This window comes from Caloenas nicobarica, chromosome 2, assembly GCF_036013445.1.
Source record: "Caloenas nicobarica isolate bCalNic1 chromosome 2, bCalNic1.hap1, whole genome shotgun sequence".
Classification (NCBI taxonomy): domain Eukaryota; kingdom Metazoa; phylum Chordata; class Aves; order Columbiformes; family Columbidae; genus Caloenas; species Caloenas nicobarica.
Window position 1 is genome coordinate 91,958,587 of NC_088246.1, and position 26,635 is coordinate 91,985,221.

The following is a 26,635-nucleotide window of genomic DNA, read 5'->3' on the forward strand; positions in this document are numbered from 1 at the left end:
TGAAGATATTTCCCAGTTCACAGATAAATGCTAGGAAAAATAACTGACCCTGTTGATATTCTTTGTGCCAGAGTGTTTCAAAGAAAGTGAAGTCTCAGTAATACCCATTTCTTATCACCTCCTGACAGCCTCCTTTGTGGGGGAATAACCGCAAATGGTTTTGAACAAGCTCTTCCAACAGGGTAGCTTTCCTGCAATGATGAACAAATAATTATACCACAGTACACCTTTGTGTAACACTCCTGTCTTCATTTACATGTGGGATTTCACCACTATCTTCCTGAGAAGCTACAAAATTCGGTTAGATAAAGACTGTTAGCATTGTGATATTTATAGTCATTTCTCAAGTTTCTACTTTCTACTCAGCCTTTTATCAGAAAAATTCTTGCTGAAAAGTCCTTGAGAAATGGGAGAGTGTAAAAAGCTGGGTCCCACTCTGTTCTTAAAGAGGTTTGTGTTCTGCTTTGTGTCTCTTTTACCTGCAAATGGAGAAGAGAAAATTCTTCATGTGAATTACGAACACTTTCTGCTGCTCCGGCCAAGTTTCATTCTGAATGAGCGGGACAGAATGGTGCGTGATCTCAGTGGAAGGACTTCCTAAGTTGTCTGCTCCATCCGCTGCCAGCCAGGCAGGTTTGCCCAGTTAGGCAATCCCTGCTCTGCCTTAGCCAATTTCCTTCTGTACTCTTCCATCACTCTGTCCTCCGTGGCTGCCTTCAGCACATAAAGCCATTGCCTAATCAAGACTTCTCACCCTAAGGAGAAGCATTTTGAGGCCTTTTCTTAATGTTCAATTTCCCTCTTTTCTTTCTGAGAGTGATTTGAGGAGTCCCTCCTCTTGACTGATACAAAGAAAAGGAGGGAGGTGGTGCCTGGTTCAGGTTTGGTGCAGTCCAGCTGCACACAGAGCAGCACAGTTTGGTAACTGTCTTAAAGAAGTGTGAAAGGAGAACACAGGTCAAGTGGGTGAAAGTCAGAGAGGAATAGTAATCTAGAAGATTTCTGCAGAGGCAGAAAAGGCTAAAGCTATATATATATATATATATATATATATATTTTATTTTTTTTTATTTTTTTTTTTTTGTGCTAAGCCACCAAGTATAATTCCTGGTCTGTGCTTCCCTTTCTGTCACTTCTCCATAATTCTTAGCATTTCGGTTGGGCTGCTGTCTCTTGGCTGCTTCCTCTTTTCCTGCTTTCCTATATTTCATTATTTGCCCTTCTTCCTCTTCAAGTGCTTTTACAACAGAGTGAGGAGGATGTGGAAACCTAGTTACAATATGACACACGAACTGCAGTGTCAAAACGACAGCTCTTTGGTTTCACCTCTGGGACTGTACAGAAGCAGGTCATGGTGGAGAGGCAGGAGTAGGAGCTGAGGGAAAGAAGGGAGAGATTTATAAATAGAGAAGAGAAATGACAGGTCACAAGTTTTCCAGCTCGGGAACTTGAGATAATGGCTTTCCACATAGTTTAAGATAATCCCAAATTGAATCATCACTGTGTCCTTGAATGCAAAGGAGAGATGGCAGTGTGTGTTAGTCTAAGGGTCTCCCACAATACTTCTGCTGCAGAGAAGATATAGCCCTGACATGTTTCTGAACTTGCCTCTAGAGATATGAAAGCTGAACAGATCTCTAGGTCTCTGTGGTGCACATCTCATAGCATTGCCCTTGTCTGTGTGTGAAGTAAACCTTTGGAAGATGTCATGGATGAAAATGAGGAGGTGCTGTATCTTTATTAAGATATTAGGCAGCTGGGAAGACTCACTCCCATGGACTTTGCTCCAACTACTTTCTAGGGCGCCCATTAATTAGAGGTGCTCATGCCTTTCCTTCTTCCCTTCCCTTCCCTTCCCTTCCCTTCCCTTCTCCTCTCCTTTGTTTGTTTTTGTCTGGGTTCTCCTAGAAACCTTTCAACTCGATTGATTTAAATTTACATTATAGCAACTGGTGTAGGACTTGCTCCAAACTTGTAGACCATGACAGATGCTAGGAAGATAAACAACTGTGGATTGGGAGGAAATGGGTAATATGTCCAGACTGCTCAGTGTGTTTGTGGAAGGAGTTAGAGGAACAGTAGATAGAGGTTTCCTGTTAAGCCGGACAAGGGGGAAGCTGTGATGTTTCTCAGCTATGGCTGCGATTGGACTCATGTTCAACAGCATTCTCAGAGTGGGCTTTGTCTTTCTCCACCTACCATGAGAAGCTCAGATTGTCTTAAAAATCTGAATACCACTAAAAGTGAAGGAGACTTAAGCTCTCAAATCATTTAAATACTTCAAAGTTGCCCTCCACTGCCACACAGTTTCTTGCAGTCTGTGGGATGCTGCAGCAGATCAAGGATTTGATAGTCTCCCTCTCCTGTGGACTGGCAAGCAATGCCTGAACCAACTCTGAGCTTTGAATTCAGAATATGCCAATATACGTCCTTTTTGTTAACTATTTCTCCACTGATCAACCTACAGACTATGGCAAACAGAGTTTGTAAGGAGCCAGCAAATGCCTATGTGAATGTGTATGCTAAGCAGAGGATGGTCCTGATTTTCAGAGGTGACCAGACACCCAGGATTCAGATATGGAGCTTGACATAGCAGTCTGATTTCTCTGTGATCAATGTTTTCCAAGCTAGCCTGTTTACTGATAATCTAGTTTCATTAGTGTCTGAAGTTGGAGAAACCCAAAATGTTAGTTGCTTTTGTAAAAATCTTTTCTTGATGGACAAATGTTAAAAAAATTGGCAAGCGTATTAAAATGAGTGGAAGAGTTTAAAGAAATTCAAGCAGTATTTGAATGCTGGTTAAACCATCTTAGATTATTCTCTTCTGTACCTCAGCCAGAAATAAAGGCCTTGATGGAAGAATTTCTGTGGTCTGTGTTATGCAGGTTTCTCCTGTTCGTGATACTTGGGTTTGGGCTACTTATGATGATTTAGTCTAGAGTGATGCTGTTGGAGACCATTTAATTCAACAACTGTTATTTTGAAAGCCTTTTTCCCCTGGAGTTCTGCCAGCAATATGTTGGCTTGGATGTTTTGTTGATCTATCCGCATTAAGAAAACCGTTGCATTTTGATGAAAGATAGTGATACTCAGCATGGTGATTGTGACTCTTTGAAGATTGTGATCTTGACTGTATTTCCAGTGGGTTTCAAATGTTGGATTACTCGTTCAAGAGAGTGGTAAAATAATTTTAAAATGTCCTTTTACATTCACCAGACTTAAGCACTGCTGAAGATTTGCTCAGAGTTTGAGGAAGCTGTGCTTGAGTGGATTGCTATAGTGGCCTTTCTCCTCTGAAGGCATGATGATACTTGCTCCAAAAACTCAACTAAACCTCAGCTTGGAGTTCCCTTCTGCAGCACAGTTCCTTTCTGATTTGGAAGACACCCTTCAGGACAGGAATAGGGACTCCTAAATTCAGTAGTTTCAAATCACAGCTGAGGTGTGTTTGCAGAGCAGAGCTAGGAAGTTCAGCTAAGATGCTGCTCCTGAGGTAATGTCTTCTACATACAGGAAATTCTTTAGCCTGAACTTCTGTCCTGTTTTTCAGCACATCTTTCTGAGAAACTGTCGTTTTTTTAAATCATCTCTCCTTCTTTTTGAGTAAACTGTTGCAGAAAGCTAGTGGAATCTAGGGTTTTTTCTTAGTATTATGTTCGAAGACCCAAGGAAACAGTATACGACTTTGCAATTGTTGGATGCCTCACAGAAGAGCGATCAACCTCAGGGATGACTTCTTACAGCATTAATAATGCTTAAGCTTGGATTTTGTTCAGGGAAGGAAAGAAGGGCTTGTTTTTCCTGAGGTAAAAGCAAGGAAACAGCAGGCATGAAAAATGGCCAAGGAAGTGAGGAAAGACAAGTAGTCTTTTAAAAATGTGGACTGAACTGAGGTTGCAGACTTCCGGAATGATCCAGATCTCTGAGTGTTTGAGAGTGTCCCAGCATCATTTGGGGTTTCTTGCCATTTCAGTACAGAGGACTGATTGCCTGAGGGGGCATCCAGGTCCCTGTAGCAAAGCATTGGCTGCAATACACAGTGAGAAAGAATTAAATTTGTCCTGGCATTTTTCTCCTCACGAGCTATCTGGTATGTTCACATTCAGACAATTTGTTTAGGATTTGTGTAGAACAATTTATGTCTCTTTTCCAGAAGATGTAGATTAGGATGTCCTTTCACTGGACTGTTGAGGACACTGTAATCGGGTAAACAGCAGTTTACATTGCAAAACCTTCTGGCAATATTTCTACAACCCAAAAAGAAAAAAAAATTGATAGCCTTGGATGGATACTTCTAGAAAAAATAACTGAGCACTGAGGATTAACAGATCTAGAGCAGGTTACCTCAGGGTTACCTTTGTTGCAAAGTCCTGAGAGAGACCATCTACTTTATCACTCACAAAGTGATGATGACATTTGATTTATTATACTTTATTCTAAAATAAACTTTCAGTATCCCTGGGAGTTTTTTTGTTTGTTGTTTTTTGGTTTTCAGTTTTGAGTTGGTGGGTTTGTTTGGTTGGTTTTTATTTATTTGATTGTTTGGTTGGTTTTGGTTTTTCTTTTTTTACCTTATCCAGTAAGGAGGACACAGAGGACCTCGCTTGCCAATTTGTTTTCTGAGTAGGCAAGATCCTAAAATTGTCATAAAGTATTTCCTCTCAAGTGCTGAAATGGCTGGGTTCCTGGGTTCCTCTTAATTTCATGCACTGATCTCTTCTCGAAAGAGGAGGCTGACAGTGCACAGGCTTGGCACAGCACCCACAGGCACCTCCCCAGACCTAAACACAGCTGCTTGATCTAATTTTAGATCTACTGACCCTTTGACAGCTGGGGAACTATGGTCACTTGTGCAAAATAGCTCTCAAGACATCATCATAGTAGCTAAAACGTCCCTGGTAAAAGTCCCCGTGTCCATCTTGCAGACAGCGAAGGCATGGCACATTAAATGTCCACATGGGTGGACTTGTGAGGTCCTGATCCCGAACCAGGGTTGCTCTTTGCCACACCAGGGACAAATTTAAAGATGTGTGAGCAGCTCACTGAGCTGGAGAATGAAAAGGGGAAGGTTTACAAGGGTCAACTTTGCATTCAAGGCAAGGCAAATTTAGGTGCTCTGAAGCAATACACAGAACAGTTCTTGTCCCTGCCTGTCCCTCTGCACCCTCACACACTGCACAGTCTGTACAGAGAGCCTAGGAGCTGTGTCCTCCCCTTCCCACCACAGACCCAAGGACACTTCATTGCTCCCAAGTGATATCTTTCTTCTGCAGGCTAACGACTGCTATCTTCAGGTGGTACACGTCTGTCCAATACCCTCTATTCGTGTTTAGATTTCACAAAGTTTTCTTTTGGTCAGGTTAGCTTAAAATTCCCCTTCTAGCTACAGTTCATATCATTTGTATGTAACTGATCACCTTAAGTGTGTAGCTGTGCTGCACTCATATTTCTGCATGTGTTAAGCCCCTTGCTTTGGCTAGGGATCCCCATAGCAACCCCTGGGTTTGCAGCAGGGTAAGGACAACTTCCAGCCATGACAGAATGGCTTCATGCAAGAACCTGCCTGTCTCTCCCATTTGTGAGGAGCTTCTTTGGTCTCTCTGATAAATCTCAACATAGTTGCTCCTCTACTCCAAAACACTAACCTTTGCGGGTTCACACTATTCGCACATTCTCCTAGGCTGCCAGTAGCTGAGAACAGGTCAACGCCCATGAATTTCACCAAAGCACACTTTGTGGAAGGAGTAGAGAAGGAGGATGCCTTGTAAAGGTTAGATTATTGTAAGTCTGAGGCTCTGCTTCTCTTGGGTAAGTGGTGCTGTATGGGGAAGAGAATAAGCCACAATGTTTGTGCCTATAACTTTTCTGGAGAACGCAGCTTCACAGGTGCCAGACTCGGCACATTAACAAATGTATCTGCACAGATGTTCTTGTGTGAGACAGGAATGTTTTAATATATTATAGTGGTTTTATGTGTATTGTTACTTGAGGTTACTTTGCTTTTTAAAATATTCTTGCTAAGTGCCCTTTTGCTACTTCCTCATCATTTAATGCCCATATTAAAAAAATCTGATGGAAGCAGAAGAGACGAAGACATTGAGGATGAGAAGCTCTATTCTTGCTGTCATTTGTCAGCAAACTTTTCCCTCCAGTTTGAAAATCTTCCATCTTACTTCTCAAAACAGAAAAGTGTCAGTAAAGTCTGTTACTGGCAAGCCTGCAGCAGTTCCCTTAGCTTCTCCATCACGCAGACAGTAAAATATGCCCTTTGTGTAGAGGAAACATGGGTTACACATACATGTAGAACTTAAGAAATATGTTTAGTATGTTTTTTTCTTGAGAATGCCCTTTCTCTTGCCTTTAAAACTTAGTTTTTCTGGTAATTCAGACGATGAACATCAAGCAGCCAGGTAGTTAACAGTCCTTTGAAAAAACAACTTGAATCCAGTACAAGATGTACCAGCAAGTGGCACAACAAAGACAATAAATATGAATTAGATCAGCCCCTTGGCTTGGTTACAGATGGTTTCCTGCTGAAACACAAAATCAGAAAGATACATGAAAAGCACCTAGCTTAAGGGTGCAAGTAGATTTCAGGGGAATTACTTGGATCTGTCTTCAACCTGTCCGTCTTTACCAATGCATTAGAGCGGGGTGTCAAACTCATTTTCACCGGGGGCCACATCAGCCTCGCTGTTGCTTTCAAAGGGACGAATGTAATTTTAGGGCTGTATAAATGTAGGAGTAGATACATTTATACAGTCCTAAAATTACATTCGGCCCTTTGAAGCCAATGCAGAGGTTGACGTGGTCCCCAGTGAAAATGAGTTTGACACCCGTGCATTGGAAGATTCCCATAGGTACCTAATGGGACGTTACTAGGAGTCTGCACCATGGAGCAAGAGACTTTTTGCACCTAGAGAGGACATGCTTTGGTGGTTGTATTCTTCACTTGTTTGCATTCCCTGTGGTTTGATCTCGTTGCAGCCCCCAGAAAACCACGCTGATGCGTTTTGCAATGCAGTGAGCACCCATCCCTGCTCCTTGCTACCGAAGCCGAGCCGTGTGTGCCGGCGGGCATGGGCAGCGCCACAAGCACCAGCACAGGCCGGGCACCTCCCCATGGGCTGCCATGGGGAGCCGAGTGGTGGGAGGAACCGTCAGTCGCCGGCCATGAGATGGGTGGAACTCCTCACAGTGCTTGTCCCGTGGGAGATAGCTTATCTGGGGACGCCTGTGTTTCTGGAATAATATATATTTGATCAAAAGCCAAAATTAGAGTAGGGAAGAAATTGGCTGCCAAGGGCTGATTGGCACTTGGAGTCAAAGGAGGGGCAGCACGGACCCCGCAGGGAGGATCTCCTTATCCGTCAGCACCAGTCTGCTCTACCTGCAGGTGTGCCCTGGCGGTTCCTGCTACTACTCTTCTTTCTGTTATTTTCGTTTCACTTTAAAAAGCCAGCTGAGAGCCTCTCATTAAGAAGCCTTCATTTTTATCTGTTGCCCCCTCTTCGCCATGTTGCAGCCTGTGGTAAAGACTTGGGCTTTTTTGAGAAAAACAATGAGGTGCCAGCACCACGTTGCTGCGCTGCCTTGCCAGCCTCAGGTGTCCACCTCCCACCGTGTGAGTGGGCTCTCTGTCCTGCCACACAGTGAGTGCTGGGTCCTGTTTAACAGAAGCCCTGCGTAACATCTTGTGCAACGTGGGCTGCATACATCCCCTTTTATTTATTGATGTGTTTCCTTTTGTCTATAGCAATTAAGTTGCATTGTAGGCTCTGACTTTTTAGGTAATTCTGAGCTGCCTCTAACTTTCAGCATTTTACACACGCAGACACCACAAATGCTTGATTAACTGGGCAAAGCAGTGCTATGTATAGAAAGGAGAGGGCAAAATAGTCATTATTATGAGCACTTGGATGGATCCACTTTTTCTGTAGCTAACTAACTGGTTAGTTTGAATCGGTCCCACCTATGCTGTGTTGTGTCTTCTGAATTTTACTGGAGAGGGGTTGAAGCCATTGCATAACTAATTATGGTTGCTTTGCTCAGACCTTTTGTTGGTCTTTTTTACATCTACATGGTTCTTCCTGGCACTTCAGAAGCTCATAAGGGAAAGATACCATTAATGGAAGAATGACTTAGGTTCAAGAATTGAATTTTGTTGTTGTCAAGCCTAGCCAGTGAATACTGACTCCTTAAATATTCTGTCAACAAACAACTTGCTTGTGTGACTTATATTTCTGATAACGATATCCTCCATCCTCAGTGCTCTTATGTGGTGAAGAACAGAGCTGATGCCACAATAAATGACTATGACGTAAAAAGGGGGAAGGTTTGGATTTCAGGTCATAGCCAAGTGCTAGAATTCGGTGCACTGTAACGAAACAGAATAGCTGTTATGTCTTACATCAGACTAACAGGTGGTATTGCTGGCAACATTCTATTTTCTAGTTTTCGCACCTATGTAAACAGTAAGAGATCCTGGCTGGTTTTGTTGACACATATTGAGGTACATTTTTTTTTTTGCCTGATAGGCTCTTTTCATCTTATTCCACTTTTCTAGCAACATTTTCTATATGTTAGAAAGGGTGGCGTTGAAGGTTTTCTCCTCCTCACCATAACAGTGTTAAGCCACTGTTCAAATCAGCCAGGTATTGTTGCACATTCATCTGTCTGCTGCTTGAATAGTTATGGTGCCTTCATGAAAATCTCTTGTTGGAGTTAAAAGCTACCACTTAAACAACAGCTAACATCAACAAAATACGTTTGACTTGTCTTGGAATAACAAATGAGCCATTCAAACAAAAAATACATACATTTAAATTACTTGAAACAACTTGAAGAGAGGTCTTTTATTTGATGATGCTACAAAGTACAAGCAAGACATTGCATGTACCAAAAGTCATATTATCGTGGTTATTTTCCAAGAAAGGTTAAAGGCTAACTTCTTAAAGGCAGGTGCATGACACAAGATGCAACTAAGTACCTACTGGGATAAAAGTACTAAAGATGCTCAAATCCCATTAAAAATCAAAGGGAGTTGAGGAACTCTATTGTTAAAATGCCCCAGAAGCTACAGTGTGATTTATGTTTCTCTGTTATTCTCTAAATTCTTTTGATAGCCAGGTCTTATGCTTTTTTCTTCTTCCAAAATCCCACTGGAGAGGAATATGACTTTGGAGGTGAATGCCTCCTTCCAAATGGGATTTTGACCCAGGTACTTAAACCTGCACCAGTGCCAAAGTCTCACAACACTGAAAAGATTTTACATCTGGAAGGGAGTCCCATAGCTATAAGAGAAGGTAAATTGGCAATGGACTGAAAAGAAAATACTAATTATTCATATGCCTTTTTTCCTAGCTGCCTATTACTCTGTCCTTTAACAGCCACCCTCCACGTCCTGTTTCCCAGGAGCTCCGTTTGGTTTCTCCTTTCTCCCCACTACTAACTCTTTCACTGGTTGCAAAATGCCTCCCTTGCCTCTCCACATTGCTTAACTCTTGCCAGGGTAATGTGATTCTGTCTCCTCACCCTCCGTCCTCCCTTCCTGACCGTCGCAGCCTGATTCTTGTGCTGAGCCAGCTACACCGCTCTTCAGTGATAAATCACATCGTCGCCCCTTCTCCCTTTGACATGTCATTTTTTTTTTCCAAAGACTTGCATAAGCCACCTTTAACCATAGGATACAGAACAGTCGTTGTAACATAAGTTTAAAATGCTCTTCAGAAAATCGTCAGTGAAACTCCCAGTAAACATCAGAGAGCACAAGAAACCCACACAGTGCCCTGCTTTGGGGTATATTTTCCACACTAGGGGTGTGTAAAAAAGGAGAGGGAGAGCTGTCAGTTCAGTGACACCGGTGCACCCCACACTCCTTGCACAAAAAAAAGGGTTTGGATTAAACTCCCCTGAATTGCACTAATGTGTACAAAGAGAGTAAAATACAGAGCCTTTTAAGGTAATCTCCAACCAAACTGAAGTAAACTAATTAATGAGTAATATCTTAATGGTGTTAGAACAGCCAATGAGAAATTATTACCATGAATTATTGTAGAGCTAATTAATGTCCGCTTGTATGTGTACATAGAGATGGATGTGCACAGAAATCATTTTTACAAAGACTATATCGAGTATTTGTTTAAGAAACTTGTACAAATAGTGAATGTGTTCTTGATCAGTACATCTGAAAAGCCTGATTCTGAGGTATTTGTCCCATCATTAGTGCCCCAAGAGTGATTAGCAAGGGAGGGACAGGAACCTCTCTCACAATGGAAAACACTGTTAATTTTTTTTTTTTTTCAGTCTTAGTCTCCAGGGGGAAAAAAGAAAAAAAAAAAAAAATTACAGCCTGCTTTCTCATTTCTTATTCAGATTTAATAAAAATCCTTAGTATTTGTACTGGACTGATTTCTCTCTCCTGTTTTGTCTCCTACATCATGGAGCTTTTTCCACTGGTTTTCATTTGGAAAACAGGTTTGCAAAAAGTGCTAAGTTTGAACATGAAGAGATTTTGTTTGTTAATTAGACCCATAAAATCTCCACGAGGACTCAGGGCGAGGTGTGCAGCCTCACTGTCCATCAGCTCTCACTGGCAAAGGGAGCCCCTGCCATGGGCTGCCCTGCCGAATGGATGCGCTTGTGAGGGCATTCTGGGTGCTCAGCCGCATCTGCGTGGGGACAGTCATTGAGCAGCACAGCTATGGCAGGCCAGGGGCACAGCTACGGAGAGCTTTAGTGAAGACTGACTAGATCGATATCCCTATCATTGCTTATGTCGAGTAATGAACTCCATCACTACTTGTATCAGTGCGCCCCATGGTATGTTAATTTGCACTTGCCTACTTGTCATATGCAGGGTATAGTGTGTTTGTGCAGCTTCTTTTGTGTAGATACGTTGTGAGGACAAGCCTTAGAAATACCAACCAAAATTATGCCAATATACACAATAATGTACACATAAAATTGAACTCCCTCTTCTTCCATTGCATAAGACTAGCAGGGCCAAGAAGAAAAAAACACAATTTTATTTTTTACAACTGCAGTGACTGGAAACAAGGACGTATGAAGAAGACATCTCTGGTACACAAAGAGGGCGTGCTGGCAAAAAAAATAATGCTGAGAGGAAGCTTGCACTGTAGGGGCCCATGGTTTCCCTGGGTTAGGTGCTCTGCTTCCCTTGACCCTTTCAAGACATTTTGGCAAAAGTTCCTCTTGACTTCAGCAGGAGTTAACCTGCAAGCAAGGGAAATACCCAAGAGAAGTTATGCATTTAGAAAACATGACAAAACTTGTTGGATGTTTTGGAAGAAAAGGATATTTTTATAAATGCGAATTGTTTTGGGCAGGTCAGGATTCCCTTGCCAGCCATTCTGCTGCTGTTCCTGCTTCATCCTAAACTGCTTGTGTTGCTTCTGTGATGATAGTTCTGTCTTTCTCCTATGTACTTCTCTTATAGCAATAATGCCATCTTCTTTTACATTTACTGCTAGCAGTACCACAAACCAGCATCCTGTTTGCCTTCTTTATTGCAGCTGCATACGGGGCAGAAGGCTTTAGGGACTTTCATGCAATAATTCCCAAATCTTTTTCCCGTAAGTATACTGCAAACTCAGCTCACTACAGAGCATTTCCATTTAGTTCCTACTTTCATGATTTTTGTTTGTGTCATTTCGTTTCTCAGTAATGTATATTTGTCTGCACATGCTACCATAGGGATAAGTAGTCTGATCTTTTCGCTTTGCTCATATGTATTTTGTTTTACTTAACATAAAACCTACTTCAAAATTAAAAAAATAAAAGTAAAGCCTTCTCCAAATCCCTGGCAGGCAAAGAACCTGTAATTGTTTTGTATAAATATGCTTACATTCAAATTATTATTATTATAATTAAGAGAAAAAAAGTAGTGTGTGAATTATGGAAAATCTGTCATATACTCAGGCCAAATAGTTCTGTTGCTTCCATTTGCCTTGGTAAAAACATCAGAGTGGGACTGCAGTCCACTAAATTTGCAGAATGGTGTAGATTACTTCTGTTTAGCCAGTCATACCATCTTTGTAAATCACTGTTTGGTCAATGATCAGTATTCTTTCCATATCTCTAAATTATTCCCTTTTTTAGGGCATGCATTTTAAAGAAGAGAATGCTATTTATGATGTGCACTCATTCTGTCTTGCATATGATTTCTATTAAAAATGTGGTATTTGAAAAATCATTAAAATGCCTAGATTGCTAGACTTTATAAAAGATGTCCAGTCAAGCAGTGTTCAGAAATGTGAACACCTTTACACTCAACATGTTTCCCACTAAGATTTTGAGTCAGATATTCTTGCCAGTCACATCCATGCGTCCTCCTGGGACACCTGGGAGGTTGCAGGGTGTAGCAGAGAAGAGTTTGTCAAACCCTTCAGCTTCAAATGAATGTCAAATTCTTTAATCTCTTGAGGTAATTATTGCTGATAGCTTAATTATGTCATTGTTACACCGCCACTTATGAATAAGGCTACCATGAAACTGCTGTTCCACAAAAGGAAAAGACCTGGTCTTTACTGGGTGAAACAAACCCCTTGTGTACTCAGCTAGGCACTAAAGAAAAATGCTTTCGTTTTGGGGGTGGAATGAAGCCTAATGAAGAACTGTTTTTTTGACCAAAATAATCAGGCTAGAAAAGAAAGAAATAACTGTAAAGATGGTTTATTCTACACAAATGTCATACAGTCCTGTGGAGAGAAGAGGAATGAATACTGGTACTAACTGATCTGAATTTTGGCCCTTTTCCGCAACATTTGAGTTTGCTATGTTCATATCAGATCAAATTTACCAACCTACATTTTGTCACATGTATTGAGGCTATGCTAAATTTATAGCTGAATTCTTCTTCTAGCTTCACGTGATTGTCATCGCTGGAGTTATAACACAAAGGACTTATCCAATCAAATCAAAACGGTTCTCCCACCCACCTTAGTTGATGTGACTGGTTTTTAATAGTAGCTCATGGCTGTAGAGATCCTCTCCTCTTACTCAGTGATCCTAATCCTGCTGTCCTAAAAACACAATTATCACTCATAATTTCCTGTAATGATAGTTCTTGCTCTTAAATTCTTTCTTCTGTCCTTCCCCACTAGGATTTCTTTATCAATATATGTACTCTTTGCTTTCCCATTGTCCTTGCTTACTCTAAAGAACTGCAAACCAAATATTTGGATTCAGTACAACCCTCAGGATCTTCCTGCCAATTGGAGAATGTTGTCTTTTCAGTTCATTTTCATCCATTGTCTTTGATGAGTTACTTTCACAATTGCTTTGGACAAAACCATGTGAAGTGGATTCATTTTAAGTTTCATTCCAATTAGCCTGAACTGTCAAAATGAACTTCACAAATGCAAAAATCTCAAAGTGACCTAGGAACAGACTTGTAATGTTGTTTGGGTTCCCAGCTCCCTGGATGCCTTGCATTTGTCTTACTGATATTCACTGTTCATTGCTCCATGTGTTACAAATGCATTGCATTGGCCATAGAAATGTAGTAATGTTTGTAGCTTTTATTATTTAGGTATATTGTACATGCTGTTTAGAAGTTATCTCCTTTGATGTGATTGTTTCTTTGCCACCGTATTTATTCTCTAACAAAACTGAGTGGCATCCTGTATTGTTTTTTTCAGCCGGTAATATTAAAATAGAGACTCAGAGTGATGAAGAGAATGGGCGTGCCTGTGAAATGAATGGGGAAGAATGTGCAGAGGATTTACGAATGCTTGATACCTCGGGAGAGAAAATGAATGGCTCACACAATGGCCCAGGCAGCAAGGCTATGTCAGGAGTTGGAGGCATTCGACTTCCTAACGGAAAGCTAAAATGTGATATCTGTGGGATAATTTGCATCGGTCCCAATGTGCTCATGGTTCACAAACGAAGCCACACTGGTAAGGCCTGACATAGTTTTTCCTTTAGTTGGCAACAATTGGCCACATATTAGGAACCGAGATTTATTTTCTGTATCATGCACATGTTCCCTATTGTAAGATAATGCAGCATCAGTGGGCATTTGGAACTTGGTTATTTTGTTATGCCATTTTGGACAGCACAGGAACTGAAATTTCTTCTCAATGGTAGTCCATCTATTGTGCTATAAATTGTACAGTTTGGTTTGAAGCTATATGATTTTTTTTTTTTAAGTAAAGAAATCATGTTTAATATCTAAGAAATTTCTAAGAATTGCTGAAGAAAAACCCATTTGTGGCTAACCCTGAAATCAACCCAATTCTAATATTTTCAACAATGCAACAAAGCTTATGGATCAACAATTATGAAAGTGTTTGGTAAAATAAATGTTAATGGAATTGTACTGGCAGTCTTAGTAAAAAAAGGGATTAATTTTATGTCGAATGTTTCATGAAGTAAAAACAAGTACTGTCACTGGTCAAATCTGGACTAAAGGGTTTCCACTGGGACACTAAAGGGGTCATGTAAAGATGTGCTCCATAGGGATGGCTTTTCGTTATACAGTGCTGTGAATCTTCTTGCCTCAATTTTCTAATTCTAAATAGTCTCAAAGAGTGCAAAAAATGAAGAGGCTGAAACAAATGAAGAAGTAAAGACCAGGGTGAGTCACACCTTACCTGCTATAAGCTGTTTAAAAATTAGGCTTCCAGTCTCTATGGTCATCCATAGTCAAAGGAGAAGAACTGAACTGCACTGTTGTACTGCACAAGTTACTTTGAAAATAAGTAAATAAAGTGTTTGGCATTTTTGCATAAATATTCAAATAGAGAGATAATTTTAAATATTTTTAAGGTAAGAACGACCTGTCTGATGGTTAAATTCCACTGAAATTGTCATGCTAGTGAACACATAGACACTGTCTTCATCTTCCTCCCCCCAGTCATGCCTAAATGATTTCCCCAGGATTACCAAGGAGTGAGATTAGCAAAGCATTTTCAGAGTTTAATGGAGAGGATCCATGAAAACACCCCAGGTGTCATCCGTCCCTTGCAGTGCTAATGTCTGTCATTGTTACTGTGGCTGCTCAAGCCCTGGAAGGGTGCGATCTGCTAGTGTACCATGGGTTAGCCACATCCAGAAGCAGTGCTGGGGATGTTAGCAATGCTGTTACGTTGTCTATTCAATTCAATATGATCAAACCTTCTGTGAGGGAAAAGCAGATACTTATCTTTATTGGAAAAGCCACAATTTGTTCTCAGAAGAGAGGCTGCAGCCTACATCCTAGGTATAATAAAGTGCTTGTTGGTTGATATTTTTCCTTTCTTTTTTAATTGAATGTTAATGTGATCCTTTAAAAGTTGATAAAATATATATGGAAAATGACTTGGACATGAGGCCTTTTAAACAGACCCATGGGCTCAAAGAGGATGGTGTAGTAGCTAAAATAAAATATTGGAACTTAAAATGCATTTAGAGCTAGAAGTCTTTGTGCTTGCTTAAGGAGGCTGCCATTTCATCAGATGTATGCTGTTTCTGCTTCAGAGGAGCTGGTTTGGGTCCCTGAGGGTCAGAGGCAGGGATTGCACCAGGGCTGAATAGTCTGTGTGGGATCGCACCTGATTTTAGGGAGGCGGTGGGTAGAGCTGCCTTTGTTTCTAATGCACTGGCTGGTACCCAGTGGGCTGAGTCTCTGAAGGATGAGCTGGGCCCCCTGTTCCCTGTGTCGCTGGTTTGCCTGGCACAGACCTCCAGCTGCCCAAACACCCTACCTGGCAGAGGGGCTCATGTGCCTGCCAAGGGTGTTTGGGGCACTACCACACAAGGGCTGCCCCTCCAAGACTTCTCCACCCTTTGCAGAGCCCTCCCCTTGCCAACTGGACCCTCTTTTTAATCAGGGAATGTAGTTAAAGCCAACAGTGGAAGCACCCCACAAGCTGCACTTCACTCAGCAGGACCTTCTTCTTTCACACTTCATGAAACTAAAGAATGTAAAGTTGCACCCCTGACTCTTTCCATGGAAAGATGCTTTCCCTCCTGCCTTGCCCTCAGCTCCTCTCCTGAGCAGCCTCTTCAGGTGAGCTCTGGTGGTTTTTCAGGGGCTGGCAAGTAGAGGCTCGGAGCTGGTAGTTTAAATTAAAGGGACGTCATGGGGTAACAGTGGTGACTGCTTTTCCTTTCAGCTGTGCCATGAAAATTAAAGTAGAAATGGGATATACTATTGCAGACATTTAACTGACTACACCAAAGCCCATTTCAATACATGCCTGGCGAAGGAATAAGACTTGCAAATGAATTACTTTGCTGCTAATTCATGTAAAACCTGCATATGCAGTGAGGTTTCCTTAAATAAATATTTGATAAGTGAACAAAACTCTAGCACACTAAAGTGCCAAATTAAAATGACTGCCTGACCTGATAAAAGGCATAATTACTTTTAATGAATACACCTGCCAAGTGCAGATATGCAGAGCAGCACCTGATATTTCTGCCCCCTCCTGTCTGCAAGCAGCCGTACAGCACTGACTGCTACCTAGTGCCTTACCTGTTGCTCCTGTCTGCAGAGCGAATCCCACTCACAGATGCCTGACCCTCTTCAGTCTCCTTCAGCACATTGATTTTCTCCAGTCTTGCTCGGTGTTGAGGAAAAAGGAGCTCTAGAAAGGAGAACCGCCCCCCCGACCCTGCTCCCTGGTGCTGAGACCTCAGAGTATAGATTCAGGCTTTGCTTGCTCAGTGTGCACATGTGTGTGCCTGTGTGCCTATGTATACATGTGCATATATATGTGTGTATGCACAGGTATACATATATATCTCCTCCTTTAACTTAAGTCACCAGTTCACTTTTTTCTTATTAGTTGAGTCTGACTGTCTCAAATTTATTTAGAAAACTAATACCTATTGAAGAATGAGCATTAAAAAAAAAAAAAAAAAGAAGACACAGATATCCATTTATTTGAGTGTTAGGTGATTTTGTCATTATATTGCTTAAGAAATTGGAAATATTTCAATTAAGATGACAAATATTCTTCACTGAATAAGTAGTCCAGGGCCCATGTTCCCACTAAGGCTTGCAAATCACCACAATGGTAGCTGATTTGTTTCAGGGTCTCATTGCAGTTTTTGCACCTGGGCCCATATTCATCCATAGCTACACACCGTGCAGTGAAATCAGTGCCGGATAGACATGTGCTATACAGAACTGGCAAGAAAACAACACACAAAGCTGAGTGTTTAAAGAAAAGATGCATTAGGTACTTTTTTCTTTCCACCCTGTCTCTTCCCCATTTTTGGGGCATAGCGCCACATCCAGTAACCTTCCATCAGTGACCACCTCCATCCTAGCAGGGCCGGGAGCTTTGCTGGGCTCACAAGATGGATATTCCCCACCCCAGTAGTTTCAGCATGGGTGACCAAGGGCCAGGCAAGCTACACATAGTTTCAGGGTCTTTTGGTGCTTGTGCCATTCCCCTAGAACAGCAGCATGAGTGGAGGTTCTCTTATGTTTGACCCCACTGTAAGTTTTGTAGAAATATTTGGCATTCAGCAGTCTTGTTTGAAATGCTCCACCCATCTGTCTTCTCCACTCAGTGCAAAATTTCACCCTGTCATTGTGAGAGCTGTAGGCTGGAGATAAATTTCATTCTTACTTTGCTCTGCATTTCATTCCTGGAGTTCTTTTATAATCCTCATTTTCTCCTCTTCTACTCCTCTGAGTAAAAATAACAGAAATGAATGCTAGAGAAGCTGGTTAGTAAGAATTAACCATTTCTTCTGAATTTGTGTCCCCCATGAGAAACTGACTTCTTCGTTGCTGTTTCAGTCCATATCTGAAAAATACCTTCCACACTGAGTAACTGCCCCAAAGATTAAGAGGTAAAGCAGACAGACTCTTACCTGTTATTTTTTTCCCCTAACAACTACTGTGCATGGCTTATGAAGTACCTTGCAAAATCCTGTAAGGCTAATGCTGGCTTTTTTTGTGGGCCACCCTAGATGAACCACTTGCAGATATAGGTTAGACGAATACAGCTACTTGATGGATGAAGAAAGTGAGCTCATTTGGCTTGACAGGGACTATGCTGATCTGCTTGAAGCTATTTGACCAATGAAAACATCTTGCCATAAAGTAGATTCATTTTACTGTTTGCTGAATGCTAAAGCTGCCAGCCTGATGGTAGGGTTTGCAGATTTTTAGGTTGGGACAGTGCTGCTGCCTAATTGTTTTTCAGCTGTTCTACTACATTACCCAAAAGTCAAAAATTATCTTGCTGCATACATATGCACACATATGGACGTATAGGCTGGTCCTAGATGTGCAAAATAATGCTTGATGCTTAAGTGAGAGAGAAGAAAGACATTGTTTAACCTGGGTTTTTTTCATATATATATTTAAACTTCAGCACTGAAATTTTAATTTCAGTATTCTTGTTATATAAAGAAAATGAAAATGAAGAGCAGTTCATCTCTGAGCTGTTGCTAATATTGTAGACACATTATAATTGCTATAGTAGATTACATTCATGCCTAAGAGAAACAGAATTCAGCAAATGAGTTTCAAAGGCTGGTTTGACTTATTCAAGGGCTACAGAGAGATGGGCATGCAGGAGCAGTTCCTGTTGATGCAGTACTTTCATGTCTAAATTTTCCTTTAAGCCTATCTGACAGAACTGGAAACATATTTTATTTCCCACTGAGTTATAAAAAGGCCTCATCTATCTTAAATTAAATTAACCAACCAACCAAACAAAAAAAACCAAACAAAAAACCCCACAAAACAACCCCCACACACACCAAACTAAGCGAATAAATGAGCATATTGATTTTAAACAGTACTAAAAAGCAAACAACAGCCATATTAACTTTTGCAAAGGCTAGTTGATTTGCTTCCTTGATGACAGGCACTAGCTTAGACGAATCAAGTCTGTGTTTCTTCAGGTTTTTCCCTGTGTCCCTCTGAACTGCAGCCCAGCAGAGCCCATTCGTGCAGCTCTTCTGTTCATGCCTTACCTAGAGAAGCGTTGGGACTTTGGCGTGGAAGTACAGGCCTTCCTTTGCACTGTCTTAACTTACGTGATTTTACTCTCTCTCTTTCTCTCTGTCTCTTTCCTGATTTGGCTGCTTAGGGACAGACAGGTAATGGAGAAGAAATTGAAAGGGAAAATACAGGGAAAATGTAAATGAAAAGAAGTTATTATAACTGTTATAATGAAGTGCCTTTCATTTAAATATAAGAATGTAACGCTGAAATGAACTTGTGATCCTGAAATGCATTTTTAATGAGTTTCCTTTTTATTTTGCTGCTTCAGTGGCATATTTTAAAGACCCTTTGAAAAAAGCCACATTAAAAACCCCACCAAATGCCACAACATGCAAAATTGGATATTGGTTTATTCCAAAACTGCTGATCAGGAAGAGTGGCTCTTCAACACAAAATGTTGCAGTCACTTTATTTAAATGAGTTTGAATTTGCATTGTGATGTGCCATTCTGATTTAGAAAAAAAAAATTAGATTTTCAGATCAAATTGACCCAGCCAGTGAAGCATTAAGAAACTGGCAGGTTTAGTCTGAAAGCCTCGTGTTATATCAAACCTGCAGCCGGTGGAAGTCACAGAGCAGCAGTGAGAAAACAACTTTCTCACTGAAATCTTTCTCTTGTCACCGCGTAAGTTTTTTTTGTTCTCACATATTTTCTCCTTCTCCCCATAGGAGAACGCCCTTTCCAGTGCAATCAGTGTGGAGCCTCCTTTACACAGAAGGGCAACCTTCTGCGCCACATAAAGTTGCACTCGGGTGAAAAGCCCTTCAAGTGCCACCTCTGTAACTACGCCTGCCGTCGCAGGGATGCCCTCACGGGACACCTGAGGACTCACTCTGGTAAGTGAAGGTGTGGGACCATCCAGGGGTCCTCCTCATAGCACTTGTTGAGGAGACAGGGATGTTGGCGGCCAGCAAGTCTGAGTGGTCTTCTCGCCTCGGGGAGAAGAGTCACCCCATGTTGGGGTTAACCAAGATGTGAGCCGGCCACCGTGTTTCAGCAGCAAAGAAATGACTAAACTCATCTCATGCTCGTGATCCTTCACCAGAAGAACTGGGCGTTTTTCCCCGTACTTGTTGGCTGTTTAAAAGTTTCTGTATAAGGATTTCATTTTACAAGCCTCCTCTAAGTAATCCATTTTGTGGAACTATGAACATGAATTAAAGCGGATGAATTTTTTAGGGTTTGGATGGCATTTGTCTGCATATAGAGATAATATAAGGTCTAAACACACTAGGTTTTAAATCATGACATCTCAAAATCCTCCAGTCTGGTAAGTCATTCTTGACTGGGGCAGTGATTACCACCTACAGCATTTAGCAGCAGTTATTTATTGTACCTTGTTATTACAAGTACTTTGAAAGAGAAAGGGTGGGGAGGAGGGTGAGAGTGGGGGATAGAAAGATAATAATCTTCCAAAAAAGAGGACTCTGCCACAGTTCTTCAGTTTTTTGTCTGAACAGTAATATGGAGATCTGAATAAACATTTTTGAATAGCTGTGCTTTTCCATTACCACAAACCTCCCATTGTTTGGCAGAAGCCATAGTCACAGACCTTCTATGAAGCAAAACCAATTTAGCACCTTGTCAGAGTGCCTTTAAAAGTGGAGTGTTGTCTCATCTAGTTTCCCAAGCTAAGCTGGAAATGTAAATTGTTATTTGGATAGGAGACCTCCAAAACGCATTGCTGGAACTGACACTGGTAAGTTGTGAAAGTTGGCTTTGGAACCAAATTCTGGGTAGCAGGAGATCTCGAAGCGACATTTTTTGTGTTGCAAAAACTAAGGAAATTCTAGCACAGACATTAAATAATAAGATCCCTAATGTTGGCCTCAGATATCCAAAATAAGTCCTGCTTCTGTTCGGTTCTGCCCTGATTCAGGAAAGTACATCTTTAAAAGACTATTTTGCCTCCCTTTCCCTTACTGTTACTGATTTTTATGGCTGCACAATTTTAGACATAATTTTATATATACACATGAAATCACAGCTAGGCATTTTTGGCAAACTCCGAGGATTCCATAGCTGAAGAGACAATGCATAAACTATAGATTCAGATTAGTTCCTGCATGTCAAGGTTTGATTGCAGGGTGACAATCAACCATGGCAGATGTTTTGTTAACCCTCTCTCCCCCGCCCTTCCCCTTCAACCCCCTCCTCCCTTCTTCCCATTACAGACAGGCAATTGGAAGGGAAAGAAGGACCGAGAGAAGAGAGCTGGAAAAATTAAAAATGTTTTACTAATGCTACTAATAAAATAGAGAAAATAATACAAAATATACAAAACCAATCTTGAAAGTCCCGGCAGCTGCTCCGGCAGATGTGGGGCCGGTACCCGAAGTCCTGGACTGGACTCTGCAGCCAACCGGAGCTGGATTCAGTCTGTCACTAGGCCTCAGTTCGCAGGGACAACTCGCAAGGTCCTCTCCCAATGTCGACTATAAGGAAAAAAGGACGAGATCCTCGTGATCTCCCACTTTTAGATGAAGTATCATGTGAATGGGATGGAATACTTACTTGGTCAGTTTTCGGTCACCTGTTTCAGTTCACTGCTCTCGCGAGATGTGCATCCATCTTTATCAAAGACCTCGCCTTCCATTGCTATGTCTACCAAAACATGTATCTAGCTTTCAGAAAAGTGCAGTTAGTAAGAAGACTTTAGCTGACAGGAAAATTCACTAAAAGAGAAACTTGTTTTTAACAAAACCAGGACACTGCAGTTGGCAAATTGACATCAATACATTATAAAGCAAGTTGGATGTCAGAGTCTGATTTTCACTTGAGAATTTGTAAATAAAATGCAAAAGCTAAGCTGTGTAATCATCTAAAATTGTGAAATCACATGTAAAGGTAGTCTTGTCACACTAGTATAGAAAATTCAGGTCAAGAATTCCGTGAAACCGTATTGTTACTGTGAAATTCCAGGAACTACCTACATCTGGATTGGTGTAATACAAGAAAAAATTTGTCATGCCATTTCTTTTGAATTTCCAGAAGCAGAAAACATGTGAAATCTAACACTGTCCTAAAAGGGTTATGCTGGTTCTGGTTACATCAGAACTGACATCCAGCCGTGGGCTTGTGTCTCTACCTACACCACCAGTTCCCCTGCTGGGAGTCTCTGTGGGAGCTCGGCACAAAAGCGACTACGCCCAGACCTTTGAAGGCGTCTCAGTTTCTAACTTGCGTAGATGCTGTTTTTGAGGATTTAATGTCACAGTCCTTATCTGATGTGAATCATCTGAAATCAGCTTGCAGCACCCACAGAATTGGCCTGTTGATGTAGAGACATACAAACAGTTTTCCATTAGTTTGTTTTTGGTTTGGGGGGTTTTGTTTGTTTTTAAATTAACAAAATCTTTATTCGGTTCACCATAGCATGGGATTATTTTTGGCGTGGGCTTTTTTCCTGTTGTTCTTATCATTATTAATACACTGTTACATATCTCATCTGAATCTCTCAATGAATTGTGTTTTCTCCAGTTGGCAAACCCCATAAGTGTGGATATTGTGGTCGCAGCTATAAGCAGCGCAGCTCTTTGGAAGAACATAAGGAACGCTGTCATAACTACCTGCAAACTATGAATATCTCAAGCAGCCTTTATTCAGGTAATAAACGTGTCCATTTGGGGATTTATGTTGTCCTGTCACGTATGCACAAAAAGGAGTGCAAAAGGAACAGTAATACCATTTGTGGCACCTTTTGCATTGCGGAGGCACACCTCTCTCCCCGCCTCCCCCCCATGTATGATATTTCATCTGGATTTATTCTATATTTGATAAATATATTGTTTAGCTCAAACAAAAAGCCAAATTAAAACTCAGGCACATAGCAAAACACTTGCAAGACCTGGAAGATTTCAGTTCACCATCTCAAGACAGTGTGACTACATAATCTCACCACCTTTCCCTTTTGCTTGGAGTCCTGTATCACAATACTCTTGTGGATGTATTCTTAATAAAGACTTAATACCAGTGTTCTAGGTAGGGCTGCAGAACCTTCTGCATTGCACATCTCCTTCCCTTCCCAGGCACAGCTCAAGGGGCTTATTTGACGACTGGGACCAACTTCTCTAACAAGGATGAGCTATTTGGTTTTGATCTCCCTCTTCCAAGCAAGAGGACATGAAAACAGAAGCATTTAATTTAGCCAGTTTGACTGGGACATTCCAGAAAGACTAATAATTTGTTGACAGCCTTCTACCCAGCCTCCCCTTTAAAAGAAAACTGGGGGAGGTGAGGAGCTGTTTTGCTTCTCTGAGAGATGAGACCGGTCGTATGATGAAGGTAAAGTCCATTTCTTGGAGAATGTCAAATCTAAAACTGTGCCCAGAAATAGAGCAAGCAGATATTGGGGTTTGGATTTTTATTAACAAAGATCCTAAATATCTATATGGGATTGACCACAGTAAACAGCCATACAAAATCCCCTTTCATATGGAGTTTTAGATAGAGAATATAAGATCCAGCTTCTGTGGTGGAGTTTAAACCCATCCAGTAAGTTACATTTATTGTGTACCTTTTTGATCCTGTCAGTATACGTTATTTGGTTTGTCAAATGACAAAAATGGAAGGTTGTCTCTGACCTGTTTGCAGTGGTGCCTCATTCAATATTTTATATCCGGACAGAACCTGCAATATGTTTCTACATGCTATTAAATAATGTAAAGTGTATGCATATAATGACAGCAGCTGAGAAGCTTCTGGCAGACAACATGTTAGAGTAGCGCCCCTTCTAATTTTATTGAGGAGCTGGAGAATGTATAAATAGAAAAGCCCAATGTAATATACAGTAGGCAACAATACTTATTCCTCAAAGAGGTGACAGGATTTAGAAGCAAAGATTCTGTCTTGGGATTTGAATTTTCAGCGTGTGGCACATGGACTTGAATGCCTGCAAGCAGAACAGGAAAATCTGTGTGAATGAGTACCTGAACTACTACTGAAGTCTTAGTAAGCAAAAATGTCCAGATGAAACCAGTGTAAGGAATCATAAACTTTAATAAGAAACAATACAATTTTAGAGATGGACATGTGTTTATAGCAAATCATAACAGGAGAGTTTACACCAGCTTAGGACTGAGTATCTAATATCTCAGTGGGACAAAAACTTGGGGAATTCATGCATGCTTGGATGAATAACTTCTTCCTCGCATATACAGAAAGTATCATATAAATCCATATTTGATATAATAGGAGTAGTTTCGCAAACTAGAAAAAAAAATGAAAGGAGTAATTTCTGGGTTTAGGCCTTGCATCCTGGTAAAAAAAATCACTCAAAGTAAAAAAAAAAAAAATAGTACTCTGTTAATAAATAAATTCCTTACATTTCTAAAAATAAAGCTTTCCTGCATTTTCCTAGTATTTTACATTCTAAAAATCTCTTCTGCTTCACTGCAAACATACCATTTTGCCATGTTTACATTATTTATTTCGCTTTTAAACTCAAAGATAAAAACATACAATGAAACAGTTGAGAATGAGTGAGTGTCCTCAGATTTTTAATGCATTCTACATTATACCTAGAAAAGCAAGTAGTTACACTACCACTGTTCTTGTAACATTTCAAGATGTGATAGGGAGCTATTAGAGTCATAATTCAGGTCCTTTATTTTTACCCAAACTCAAAAAATTTGGTACAAAAATCAGCTAGGGCATCTAATTTGACATTCTGCTACAGTGGGATTGTGTTTTACAGCACTTTAAAATACTTTGTGCTTTAAACATAGAAAAAATGTCAATTGAAAGGCCCTAAAATGGTGAAAGTTATCCATCAGCTTGTAATTCTAACAAATATAATTGGGAAAGTACTTAAGTAAGGAAAAGATCCAGCAAAGAGGAGTAAGAAGGGGAACAAGACATTGTATTTATATTTTACCTTTTGTTTGCTTTCTTTAAGAGAATGAGATTCAGCATGAAATTAGGAACCTGCTGAATTTTAAGGCAAAGTTCTTATTTTAGAGCACTAGAATCTCACTGTCCATGTGAAGTTCTTCTCTTAGAGATATTAATTGGAGTTTTGTGTTTGAGTTGGGTGGAAGTGTGCTGAAGTCTTACCAGGCCTGTATGAAATAGCACTAGAAATAGTTTATCAAGTTTAAAAATACATCACTTGTGGATTTCCATTTGGAAAGATACTTAAGATACTTTTTTTTTTTTTTTTTTTTCCAGTTTAGAGACACCAAATTACAGAAAATTAGTGAATTAGGTTGTTGGCAAATTTCAGCAGGTGTCAGTTGCAAAGGCTGGAAATAAGTATGTAATTCAATTTGGCCAGTTCTGTAGGGTTTTGTTTTTGGTTTTTGTGTGTGTGGTATTGTTGTTGTTGGGGTTTGCTTGTTTAGTTTGGTTTCGTTTTGTTTGTGTTTTTGTTTGTTTATTTAGTGGGTTGTTTATTTTAGTGGCAGTTTTAAAAGTTGCAATATTAAAAGTCTGAAAGTTGAATACATAACTTACCCTCTCTTGAATTGATTAGAAATTCAATGTTGTTACATGCTAAACAGATACTTTGTGATCATTTCAACTTTTAATCAAAAACGCAATCTTTTGTTTGCTTGTCGAAAGGGCTGCTTTAAAACATTCTCTGTAAGTCTCTTCCTGAAGCGGTATCTGGAAGCCTTGGCCAGCACAAGATGCTTGCTCGTGTGTGCTTGTTTGATGATAACTAGATACCATCAATGCCCTTTACTATCCTGCATCCTCCTGAACAAATTCTTGCATTCGTCACAGTCTTAAGTGTCTTATGGGGCTGGGCCACAATTCCATGAGACACCCTGTCAATGTTACCACCACTATCACCATCACTGAGTATGTTCTGCTGCAGCAGGGACCTAAGAACCAGTTGTCTACTCTTCTGCTTCGTACTGTGGGGTGTTGCTGTCTCGGACATTTCACCTGCTCTTTCCAGTTATCCACCAAACCCTGATTTCACATATTTCAGGAACAATGAGACTTTCACAAACATCCTTTTGTGGCATTAGCATATTGCCAAAATAACATTGCATACAAATGGTGTGTTCTCAAGAATTGAGAAACACCCAGGTACCAGAGTAATGGGTTCCGTGAACCAGTAAATCCAGTGATTAAAGAAATTCTCAGCAGGCACAGAAGGCAAAAAGTAGCAGAGTGGTGCACCTGCTTGATATAGCTTGCAGAATCAAAGTCTAAAAAATATCTTTTTGTTTTTCTCTTTAATAGCAACTCACAAGTTCACGAAAAATATCCATATCCTAGTAGGAGGTAAAAGTAAAATTAACCCCTTTCTCTCCTGCCTCTGTTTCCCCTTGGAAAACCAAAACAAAACAAAAAACAGTTGTGCTGTGATCTCACTGTATATCACCTTTCCTTTAGATGGTGGAATTCAGAAATGCCTTTCCATACATTTTTCATAGTCATTGTTTTGACAGTGCGTTTTCATACATCTCTTCTGTTTCTGCAGGAAAGTACTGGAGTGAAATGTAGTGAAAGTGGAATAGTCTCCCTTTCCTAGAGCCTCACAGCTAAGCTCCTTTCTAATTCTGCAGTGCCTCAGCAGTAGCAGGAGGTTGAGAAACATGTTTGAGTGCTGGAAATCAGTGCTCCACTATAGATGTGACTTTACCAACTTAGGTTAAATTGCCATTTAAAGTCTAAAATTGCATCAAGGAAGTGTAGCGATA

The 26,635-nt window shown here is 40.6% G+C and overlaps 1 protein-coding gene across 1 annotated transcript in view; it reads left to right on the forward strand.

Annotated features, from left to right (window-relative positions):
* The window catches only part of IKZF1 (IKAROS family zinc finger 1), a 67,746-nt gene that overhangs the window by 34,675 nt on the left and 6,436 nt on the right, over nucleotides 1–26,635 (forward strand). The window contains exons 4-7 of the mRNA XM_065627647.1: nucleotides 11,535–11,594; nucleotides 13,662–13,922; nucleotides 19,649–19,816; nucleotides 22,461–22,586. Of these exons, the coding sequence (XP_065483719.1) occupies nucleotides 11,535–11,594; nucleotides 13,662–13,922; nucleotides 19,649–19,816; nucleotides 22,461–22,586 (615 nt within the window). The remainder of the gene's footprint in view (nucleotides 1–11,534; nucleotides 11,595–13,661; nucleotides 13,923–19,648; nucleotides 19,817–22,460; nucleotides 22,587–26,635) is intronic.